This window comes from Nannospalax galili, unplaced genomic scaffold (assembly GCF_000622305.1).
Source record: "Nannospalax galili isolate Female #2095 unplaced genomic scaffold, S.galili_v1.0 scaffold974, whole genome shotgun sequence".
Lineage (NCBI taxonomy): Eukaryota > Metazoa > Chordata > Mammalia > Rodentia > Spalacidae > Nannospalax > Nannospalax galili.
The window spans coordinates 2,251,187-2,263,318 of record NW_008335438.1 but is presented as its reverse complement, the minus strand read 5'-3'; the positions used below and the strand labels follow the sequence as shown (position 1 = coordinate 2,263,318).

The 12,132-nt window shown below is 44.9% G+C and overlaps 1 protein-coding gene across 2 annotated transcripts in view; it reads right to left on the bottom strand.

Moving 5' to 3' along the window:
* Habp2 (hyaluronan binding protein 2) overlaps nt 1-12,132 on the bottom strand; it is a 36,288-nt gene that overhangs the window by 7,340 nt on the left and 16,816 nt on the right. For both annotated transcript variants that reach the window (XM_029562126.1, XM_017797414.2), the window contains exons 3-8: nt 6,713-6,820; nt 4,932-5,039; nt 3,647-3,763; nt 1,799-1,918; nt 1,209-1,380; nt 1-98 (exon numbers count right to left, since the gene is read on the bottom strand). In XM_029562126.1, the coding sequence (XP_029417986.1) occupies nt 1-98; nt 1,209-1,380; nt 1,799-1,918; nt 3,647-3,763; nt 4,932-5,039; nt 6,713-6,820 (723 nt within the window). The remainder of the gene's footprint in view (nt 99-1,208; nt 1,381-1,798; nt 1,919-3,646; nt 3,764-4,931; nt 5,040-6,712; nt 6,821-12,132) is intronic.

Here is a 12,132-nt window from a genome sequence, read left to right as displayed (position 1 = left end):
CTGGATCTGGGCAGGCTGTGACATCACAGTATTCCCATTTTACCTTTTCACTGTCAACTTTAATGAAACACCAGGGCTTGTGGTCTCCATCTGGGTTTCTAAAACAAAATTTTAAAAGCAACTGAGCATCAAGGCCTTAATGTCATGGAAGCATCTGAATCACAAAAAAAGGATGTCTAGTCCTTGCACTTCTCTAGGAACACTCTCCATCTGAATCCTTCAACAGGTTGCAAACCTTGGGCATGAGAGAATTGTCAGAGTTTTGGCAAAATCTTAGCATCTAGAGGAGAATTTCAGGGGCCAGGATGTAGCTCACAAGCCTGTGTCAGACCCATAGGACAATGAAACTGTTCGTGGGAGAGCTAAGGTCCTTACTGAAGACTGTGTCAGGGAAGTAGATGGATCAATAGACATGATGGGAGCTGAATTCTTGGCCAAAACTTTCCAGGCATGGAACTCTGAGAAGTTGCCAAGAAGTCCCCACAGGAAGACAGTTCTACAAGGGAGCAGCTCACAATGCATATAAGAAGAAAGGAACTGGTGTTGTGTGAAACAAATCCTCTGTTCATGGAGCCAGCCCAAAGCCATGCAAAGCACCCTTGTTCTCTACATGTAAGTCACTAAGTCATTGGCCTTGGTTAGACAGAGGGTGGAGGGAGGGAACTAACAGAGTGGTCTGAAGACAGAAGAGGGGGCAAGGAAAAGGATAGTCATCCCCAAGAGGGTCTTGGTATTATTTTTACTTGGGAGCACCTGACCTTCTGTGGCAGAAATCATAATGCTTACCAGACAGTCCATTTCCTCTTCTGCTTTTCTCTTGAAGTTATATGGGATCACATGACTACTTCTGACCCAGGAAATACTTGTTAGAGGTAAAATGCCACTTCTAGGTTGCAGAAGTCTTTTATTTTTAAAATGCATCATTTTCCAAAAAGTGTTCTTATCCTTCCTGGTATTTGAGAAACTTGGTGGAACTGACTCCCCTCCACCATCACCACCCCCAGCCCATATAGCACATATAGCATTAATAAGAAATGAATGTTGATGCATGTGAGCCATTGAAAATTGGGGGTTATTTTTGTTACAGCAGCAGAACCTCACCTATACCCAGTAAGCTAATCCCCTTAGAAAGAAGGCTGCTGAGTTTCAAGGATCTGTTTAGAAATCAAGCAACCAAGAAGGTTCCTACAGAAAAAGGTCACGCATACCTGCAGAAGTTATGATCCCCAATCCCATGGGTCTCAGCTCCCTCCATAAACATGTTGTAATTCTCCTGCAAGAGGAGGTGGGAATTCCAGTAAAGGCATGGGTTCTGGTTGACCGTCCTACTCACTTTGCCTCGGTAAGAGTAGCCATCACTGACATAGCAGTCATCCGGACCTCGGAGAGAGCAGGTCACTTGTGAGAACTAATAGCCATGGACACATTGCTCCCAAGAAGTCTAGATGGGTATATCAAAGGGGTGCTAGAACTGGGCCTGAATATTTATTACCTTCAGGTTTCATCAAAGTTCCAGAATGTTCTACATTCAACCCAGCTTTAAAATATGAGAAATCCTAGTTGAAGAGGTGGGTGGAAAGTTGGTACTTATTTTTTTGCTTACAAAAGAACTGGGTGGCTCAGGAACTGGGGTGCCCTGGTGTGTCTGATTCACCTGCACTACACTGCAGACCATCACCTTTACATGAATTCAAATGTGATCTGTGCTCTTGGGTTGGAAGAGTGCAGGAGCAGTAACAGTAGAAAAGGACTTCAAAAGTCTCACTCGTCCTGGGTCTGAAGAAGTGGAGACTCATACCTATTTCGCAGAATCTCCCCCTGTACTGGTCAGGACAAGCACAGCGGAACCTGGACCTTCGTCTGTGCCGGGAGCAGGTACCACCATTCTGGCAGGGATTCAGCTTGCATGCTGAAAGTACTGTGGATGAAGGAAGTGGGGCCAGAGGACATTTTAGAAGGAGGTAAAGCTCCCCCCACCTCACAGTTTGGCACTCTTCTGGTGTCATCAAAAGTCAGGTCACCCCCCCTGAGGGACAGAGCCTCAAATGAACTTAAGAGTTGGCTTATCTGGGCCAACTGTATGGTCTTAAACACCCAAAAGGAAAGTATAACCAAAGATTGAAGGGATCAATATAATTAAGAGTCCATGTATATAGCTAAAAGCTACGTAACAAGAAACAATGCCAGACAGGAGATACCTTCCTTTGAGTTGCTGGCCAGGGTAACCCAAGAGACTCCCAGACAGTAACCCAGCACAGAACTGGGAAAATGAACAGCAGACCCCAATCTCATCTAAAGGAATATTGACAACTGATTGCTGCTAGATGAGGAACAGCTGATCTTCATAAAACAAGGATCTCTAGATAGGCTGACTAGATTCAGCAAATGGACAAGCACTGGGGAACGGCTGGGGGCACTGACAACACAGGGGACAGTAACAGGGATGACAGAGTATATGGCTCCATTGGAGGGGGAGGCTATGGGAGGGTGCCATTTGAGAAGTGGGTATATAAATGAATAAGATTGTTTGGGATGTTCTATATGAAATACACACAAAAAATCAACAATAAAAAAGCTATATTTGAGGAAGAAGCATAAAAGTTTGCTCCATGTTAATTAGTAGAGGTGAAACACATTATCATTGAAATCTACCCAATGATTTTATATCCATGCTCAGGTGGATCTCAGCAAGTAACCGATGGTGACTAGTAATAATCAGATACGGAGATTAGAGACGCATGTGCAAACATCTAAGTGTTAGTAGCATTAAAATGAGTTTTTCTGTATGAAACAGGATATTTTAAAATGAAATGGAAATCTTTTTCAAAGGTTAAAACCTCATTCAATTCTATGTCTTATAGGGTTCATACTGAGTTCAATATTGTATAACTGTTATTAATTCAACTGTGAACCTAAAAATTTACAGCCAATATTGAAAGAGATGCATCTTTGCTCTGGAAACTGTTAATATGTTAATGCGGTAATGAAATGCCTCTTCTAATCATGTGGTTATTAAATAAATAATTTTTTTAAAAATCCAAAAAAAAGCCAGGTTACCAAATGGGAAAGACAGACCCACTGACACCCTAGCAACTGTAACATAAACTCAAAGAATATCTATCAACCAGAATGAAGTTACACAAAAAAGAAAAAAAATAGATGGGTCACAGAATAAAGGATAGCAAAAGGTATAGACAGAGCTGGACATTTGTACCCTTGAAAGCTATGTGACCATGAACAAGTTAATTAACGTCTCTGAATTTCAGTTTCTTCATTTACAAAACTTTCCCTTGCAGAATTGTTAAAGGAGGAATGTAGGAGAGGAAATAAATCTCTTGGGATGGTGTCCTACTCAGAGCAGTGACTCAATACACAGCTCCTTGATACAGCACATTTCAGGGATAGATTAGCACCTACTTCCCAGAGGAAGCATGTTCCAAAGTGACTCAGGGGATGGGAAGGAACATATAACAATGAATTCCCCATGGACGGATGCATTTTTTAAAAAATCCTATTTAAGAGAGCTATCTTGCATGCCATGAAAACTGCAGAAACATTCACATTTCCACACAGGTGCGATGTATACACTGCTGGCACTGGTTAGACCAGAGAAAACATTCTGTATAGAAGGGCCTCGGCTACTCACCTCTGGAGCAATCTGGCCCCGTGTAAGGGTACTTGCAGGCACAGCGGTAGTAGGGAGGCTGCTGAGTAATGAGGCATTCTCCATGGACGCATGGGTTCTCCTTGCACTTGTTTTTAACTGTTTGAGATGGGGGGAGGGGGCGGACGTTATTTGGGACATATTTGATTTAGAGGGACACCTGTTTGGCCCAATGTTTGGAGCTGGGGTGGCTGATGGTGCCTGTAGCCCTCTGACTGCACCCGTGGCCTTGTCCGTGGTTCTGAAATGCCCAGCTGCACCAGGACAAGCCTTCCCTCTTAACCTTGGGCCCTGGGTAACTGCTTCTTATGTTCCATCCAGTGTGCGTCGCCTTCATTCCCCCATCCTAACGAAAACTTTAATAAATGTTCACACCTCCGACAATCAGCAGCAAATTTCAGCTCTCATCTCATAACTGATTTTGTATTTCATTTTACAGTTACGTCATTCTCCTGAGACACAAGGAATGACACCTGAATGCTGTTTATACTCAATATCTTCAACCATAGTGAAACATTAATTGAAGGAACATAAGGATTTAAATGGAAGGAATAAGTGGAGAGGACAGAGAGGAGAGACATCAGCTATTAAGCCCTCTGTGTGCACCAGACCCTCACCACTTCCTCTCCCCCACCAGGAGAGAACCTCTAGATTGGACAGAAGTCAGCCTTTCCCCAGAGGTATAATCACCTATACAAGCTTTCTTCCTACTGTTTTATCCACAGTATCATGCATTACTGCCAGAGTGTCCTAAGGGCAGACACCAGAAGGATAGTGGGATCAAAGAGCCCAGGATGGGAGCCTGGCACTTGGGCTCTCTGATTTCTGCTTGCCCCCTGACCAGCTGTGTGACCTTGAGCAAGTCTGCTGTCTCTGTGCTTTCCATTTCAAACTAGGTTTTATGTGCCCTAAGATGCTTCCCTGCAGCCTCATTTGAAGACAATATCTGTCTAAGAATGCTAAAAACAAATCCCTTTTGCTGTTGGGACATATTTTGGTTAGACACCAATTCTCATTCCCTATTAGCCCCAATATTCTGATCTGCAGAATGGGCCCACAAGTCCTGTGTCACAGTGTGGGGGAGGATGCAGAAAGATGCCCCTTCTGATGGTGCAGGGGCATGATGCCACCATGTATGACCACAGCATAGGTATTTATAACTTTTCCCTCAGTATTGCCCAGTGCTTCTGCAGCATCTAGGGATGGGGGAGGAAGGGTTTCTTGTTTAATCCCAGGGGAAGAGGGACTCCAAAGGAAATGTGCTCACCGGTCTGGCACCTGCTCCCTGAGAAGGGGGCTGGGCAGTTGCAACTGAAGTTGTCCCCTCTGATGATACAGTCCCCACCATGTTCACAGGGGTTGGATTGGCATGGATCTAGGACACAAAAACAGACATCAAGGTCAGAAAGGGGATCCAAAGGGAAGCCCTCACATCTCACTTAATTTTAGCCCCCTGCCCCAAATGATAGAGTAACAACAGACACATCCTTTGGACAAGGGGAAAAACATATATCATCCTTCAAGATCAAGGGCAACTGCAGTCACACGCTCAGTCACATGCAGGTGAGTGAGAGAAGAGGCGAGGCACAACTATCTGTGTCCCCTCAGTGTGCTTTGGATGGGCCTTTCTCATTGAGAAACTCCCTGTTCCCCTCAGTGATTTTTCTCCTCCCATCTCACTGGGAGTATCATGGGGTCTGTCTCTGATACTGAAGGTATTTCACAAGCCTGAAGACCTTCCCTACCTCCAGTGCCCAGGGGCAGAGGTCAGGCAGGAGTGTGGAAAGCAAACCCACCCCTCATGAAACACAAGCTTTCTGAACATCAGGAGAGAAGAGCAAAGGAAAGAGGGTGACAGAATTGACAGCACAGAGGAAATGACCCAGTGGCCTTCATCTTTCTTCAACTCCTTGTTCAGTTAGATTTTGTCATATTTCATCTGTGCCTTCGGCTTTTTCATGGTTGTCTGAATGGATCTTCCCTTGGGGAATTCTTTATCCTTCTGTTCACATGCATTGTTCTTTGGTTCAGGAACTAGGATCCTGGGGCCTGGCTCTTGTTTTGATGGTCCCTTCTGATGTTCCCCTAGTGCCCTGTATCTTGGCCCTGCCTTCCAGGCCACTTTGCAGTTACACAGCTTTTATGCCAGCTGCTAAGTGCTTTCCAGGCCTTCTCTTGGTGCAGTCATGTGGCTTTGCTTGGACCCTGCTTCTTATTTTCCTTTCTATACCACTGTATGGGCTAAGAAGCCATAAACCAAAACAAAATGTGAACACACACACACACACACACACACACACACACACACACACACACTTTCACATAGACTCACACCTGTGAAAAGATTCTGAATAAAAAGCTATGTATGGTATCACACGCTTATAATCACAGCACCTGGGAGGCAGAGGCTGTTGGATCCCTGGGATTCGCTGACCAGCTTGCCTAGCTTAATCGGGAAGCCCCAAGCTAGTGAGAGACCTTGTCTCAAAAAGCAAGGTGGATGATTCCTGAGGAATCACAGCTGTGGTTGTCCTCTAACCTCCACTTGCAAACATACCCCCCCCACATGAACAGACACACACACGGAGAAAGAGAAAAAAAGAAATTCTACATAGCAAAAAGAAAAAGGAAAACATAGCCAAGTCTCAAAGCCAAACGTGCAAATGCTACAGTTCAAATGCTCAAAGCTAACTTCGATTCTCCTGCACAATCAGGACTTAACCTGGGATCAAAAATATGGAAATCACTTTGAACTTCACTACTCTTCACAGTGTCAGGAGACATGGATGATGAGGCACCAGTTTACTGCACGACCTTGGCTAAGTCAACTCCTCTTTGGCCTTGTTTACTTCACCTGTCTGGTGAGAGTAGGGAGACACTTCTAAGCCCCATCCCTTGTAGTCTAGGATTACAATGGGAGAAATCCAGTTGAAATAAGTTCTTCAATATCTATTTCATCATGCAGGCCAGAGAGAGGGAAGAGAAAGGTTCTTGCATATGACCACACATAAATATCCTCAGGCATGCTCCCTCCAGAATGGTACCCACCATCATCCTCATAGTACCAGTCAGGGTTCTCGGGAGAGGTTGGCTTAACACTGGTGCCTTCATCTGGATTGGAATTCTCATAGCTGTAATAATATTCTGGAGTCCAATCTGTAGGGGCAGAAACAGGACAGAAGACACCCTGCTCATTAGACCTTCTTGTAATTTACTGGAGTGCCTAATTACAAAGATCTCAACATCCGTAAGCAGAAATTATGTATTTTTTTTTAGCTCTTTCCCACAGACGCAGGAAGGGTCAGGCTTGCCAACTTTTCACTTGGGAGATGTTATGGCTCCACAAGTCATGGCTGGTATTTGGCATGGTCAAGGGCATGGACCTCATTGGAAATGGAGGCAGGCGTCAAGTCCTGGCTTTCTATCAACTGTGACCTTGGATAAGCTCACTGTATTCTTAATGCCTTGGTGTCTTACCTCTGAACAGCAGGAAGAGGCTAATGGCCTCTGGGTCTGCATAGCAGGGCAGGATGGCCACCACCAGGGTCAGAGCACATGGTGCTGGTGTGCCTCACTGGATTTGTGGATAGTATTTCTCTATGAGACTTTGTCAGTAATCTTAGTTTAAAGTAGTCCAAGAAACTTGAGGCTTTTCTTTTTGGTAATAGTGTCAGACACCTGTCATGTTCAAGCATCTATAGACCATGTAACAGCTAGTCCTATTGAACTTTTTCTATGTACTAGGCCCTATGCTAAACATTTGCAGCTTAGCTGCCATCATTTACCAACATAAATTCTGGGAAGCTGGGCTAGGGATGTAGCTCAGTTGGTAGAGTTCTTGCTTTGCGACGCAGGAAACCCTGGATTCGATCCCAGCGTGAGGTATGGTGGAACACACCTGCAATTTCAGCTGGCGTAGTTTCTTTTCCTGTTGCTGTGATAAAATCCTCTGACAAAAGCAACTTCAGGAAGGAAGTTTATTTTGGCTCACAGATCAAGGTACAGTCCACCATGGTGGGGAAGTCAAGGCTGCAGAAGCCTGAAGAACTGGTCTCATTGCACCCACAGTCAGGAACGGTGTGAGGAATGCTAGTGCTCAGCTCACTCCATTTTATACAGTCTAGGCCCCAAGCCCAGGAAATGGAGTCACCCACCTCAACTAACCCAATCGACGTAATTCCTCACAGGCAAGCCCGGAGGGTAAATAATCTGTCACAGGTGTGCCTAGAGACATGTCTCCTAAATGAGTCCAGATCCTATTAAGTTGACAACTAATACCAACCATCACACCAGCATGTGGGAGGTAAGGGCAGGAGATCAGAGGTTCAAGGTCATCCTTGGCTACATAGTTTGAAGCCAGGCTGAGAAACATAAGACCCTGTCTCAAAACAAACAAACAAACAATTCTGGGATCTGGGAGGTGTAGTACTGGCTTAACATTGAGGAACCTGAGGCTGAGAGAGAATAGGCAACCTTCCCAAGGTCCCATAGCTAATTCACATCTCCATATAACCACCAAGTCTCCCTAGTTCAACAACAGAGCTCAATTGCTTCAACGGGTACCTTCCACTGGATTTCATGCACACACATTTACCCTTAAGTAACCAACCAACCCCACTGAATGCCTAGCTGGCTGCTTAGTGCCAACCACAGCCCTCACAAGCATCCTGGATCATGTCTACCAAAGAAGACTGAAGCGTGTGGAGATGCCCACAAGTAGAAAGCTGAGCTAGACTGGAATTTGAGAAAAGCAGGTGTGTGTGTATGTCTGGACTCAAGTTCTTGGTTCTGTGGGGCCTTGGAAGATTCTGGAAGCTTTTTGGCTGGCAGAGAGAAGTTTGGGATTAGAAGAAAGTTGGGTTCATTTTGCTCCTTACAGTTGATGAGAGGAATTCAAGTTGGAAGTGAAAGATAGAAGGAAGCTCTCCAGAGACACATAGGATAACAAGGCAGGAGAGAATGCAGACACCTGACTTAAAAGGTGCCAGAACAGAGGCAGTGATGGTGTGGAGCACCACTCTCTACCTGAGCCTGATTATCAAGCGCGTTATCTCATGCATCTCCCCATCACTCTGTTACAGTCTTTATCTCCGTGGTGTTTGAAAAATCGACTTTTGCACAATGGCTGTTTTATATTTCCCATTAAAAATGGAATTATCTTTTTATTTCTTTTTTGAATACGCCAACTCTGGTTCCTTGGCAGAGTTTCACCTCATTTATCACAGTGTCAAGTTGAGACTGTCTTTGCTTGCTCATTATTTCTCCCTGGCTGCTTTTCCCCACTATGAAAATACTCCCAGAGGAGGCCACCTTTCCAGGGACAAGGATCTAGGTTGAAGATAAGACCACTGTCTCCCTGGAGCAAATAAAGTTTCCTTCTATAAAAGTAATAAAGCGGTGAAGGATATTTGGGAGAAAAGATGGCCATAGGAAGACAGACATGACGAGAGAGAGAGAGAGAGAGAGAGAGAGAGAGAGAGAGAGAGAGAGAGAGAGAGAGAGAGAGAGAGTTTTTCTGAGTTGGTCATGAAAGATTTCAAACTGACATTTGGAGGAGACAATGAATTGATTGTATCATTGATTTATTTCTTTTTTTCATTAGAAGGCTTATTTTTTGTTTTTCTAACAGGTGTTTTCAGATAAGAAATCCTTCAAGGGATTCCTAGAATGTCCCTTACTACCCCTACAAATTGGAGATTTGACTAATCTTAACCGCATTATTAAGAACTGCCCACCTTGGGGTTAAGGAGATGGTACAGCTGGTACAGTGCTTGTCACACAAGCCTGAGCACATGAGTTCAGATTCTCCATTTCCTATGTTAAAGGCTGGGTGTGGTGGCACATGCCTGTAATCGTAGTGCTGGGGAGATGGAGACGGGGAAATCTCTGGAGCTCAGTGGCCAGCTAGTCTTGGCAAATCGGTGAGCTTCAGGTTCAGTGGGAGACCCTCTTTCATAAAAATGTAATTGATAATAATAGAGGAAGACACCTGCCATGGACCTCTTACCTCTACATGTATATACACACATGAACACACACAAATGCATGTGCACCTGCACACATAAATATGTATATACACATGCACACATAAAACCACACACAAATAGCACCCCCTTTGAGGACATGAAATGAAGAAGAGTCTTATACACAGAATTCATAACTAGATGATGGAGGATGGATGAAATGTCTATTGTAGGATTTGGATTTGAACCCAGTCCTGTGTGCAAAGTCTGCTCATCTCTCAGTGAGCTGAAGGAATGAAAACACGTTGGTTAGGAATCATAGTTTTGTCAAGCAAGATGAGGGTTGAAGTAGAGGAACTCAGCAAAGGCTTTGTGGCCCCAGGCTACAAGGAAAGAAGAAGCCATCCAGCTGGGGGTTGTGCAAGGGTGGCGCCCTGGTCCTTCCTTCCTATCCAGGTGGGCTGATGCAGTGACTTATGGGAGAACAGCATTTTTTCTGCCATGCTGATACTCCATCCTACTGTCCATGTAAAATCAGTACACGGCATAGCTACAGTGGGCCAAGTGTTATTCTAGGTCCTAGAAGGCATTGGGGGCCATGGAGAATTATAAAGTTAGATAAATAAGAGTCGACGTGATCTTGTCTTCAAAGAAACTTCCAGTCTGAGTAGACTGAGGAAAGAAAGCAACACAAGGAAGGGGACTGAAGAGCGGCAAAGAGGGAGAAAAGTCGGATGTGCCAAGTGGGGGCCTGGTATCTTCACTGTCAGCATTGGAAATCTGGCTTGGTTTAAGCCAATCTGATGGCAAATATGCCCCAGTTATCTACCCTCTCTGCATCTACACCCCCTTGTAGAATGCCTTCGTAGTTCCTTCCGTTCTGAGATGGAGTCCATTTCCCTCTCCTTGGATCTGGACTGATCTCAGGTCTTGCTTTAGCCAACAGCATTTATGGTCAAAGGCCATGTGCCAGCTTTAAGCCAAGCCTCAAGAAGCTCTGTTGCTTTCCCTTCTGTCTCCTTCCAGTTCTCTTTTGACTCTTCTTCCTCCTCCCCATCCTTCTCCCTCTTCCCTCTCCTCTTCCTGGACCCTCTTGACTGCCATGGAAATAATCTGGCATGTTCTGCCACATAAAGCAGAAGCAGACCCAGGGGTCCCAGATGAGACCTCAAACGAATGAGAAAGTCAACCAGTAACAAAAGGAGACCCCAGCCCAAACTTCGCTGGCTGCAGACACAGGGAAGTCCAGTTCAGGTCAGCTGAACCTGGTCTAGACAGGAAGAATCGCCCATCTGAACCCAGACAAAACTGCTAACCCAAAGAATTAATATCTAAATACGTGACTATTGACTAATGTTTCTGAGTTTAGGGTCCTTTATTATGCAATGACAACAGACACACAGGGCTTGATTGACACCGAGGTGTCATGGGATGGGAAGTTAAGATACAGTGGTATTCCTTGCTGGCCCTGTTTACTACAAAGTGTGGATGTCTCAGGTGGCCCCTCTTTGTCTCTCTCTGGGGCTTAACTTGTCCATCTGATCTGTTTCCTCCAATGCTGAGAACCACTTCAATTCTTTCTACCCCACAGTGCCCAGCACAGAATCCTACATGCAGTTGTCATGTGTGACAGGTTGATTTCTCCTATGGCCAAGCCTCCTGGCCTTCTGATTGGCCAGCACGCAGCTCTCTACAAAGATGACAACTGTTTGAAGCAAGGTGAATGAAGACCTTAGGAAGAAAGCAGGTGCGATTTGCATTGTATTTGTTTATTGAAAAATATTCCTGATGCTCTCCGTAGGAATCTATAAAGTTGTCTGGTTTCCTGAATAGAAAGAGCTTGTTGCCGGACACAAAATCTGGTTCCATTGGTAGACTGTAGAAAACTACTTTGGGGGCTCGGAAGACAGCTCAGTGGATAAAGTGCTTTCCCTGACAGCATGAGGACCCGAGTTCCATCCCCAGTACCCATGTAAAAAAAAGCCAGGCGTGGTGGCACGTACTTGTAATCCTAGTGCTGGGGAGACCGAGACAGGCAGATCACTGGGCTGTCTGGCCACCATTCCTTCCTACTTGTTGAGTTCCTGACAAATGAAAGAGCCTATCTCAGAATCCTTGGGCCACTTATTCTGGTGAATGCATCAGTGAGTAACAAGAGACCCTGCCTCAAACAAGGTAGAGGGCAAGGTTGTTTTCTAACCTCCACAGGAACATTGGGGTACATGTGTGCCCACATTCACACACACCAACTTGCATATATACACATACATACACATATATCCACACACTACACACACACACACACACACACACACACACACACACACCACACACTAAAAAGGAGAGACTGCCTGAAAAACAAAATGTGAATAGTGCCAGAGGAATGACGCCCATGGCTGTCTTCAGGTATCCACATCCACACACATACATACACACATACACACACACACATACATACATACATACACACACATACATACATACATACACACATACATACACACA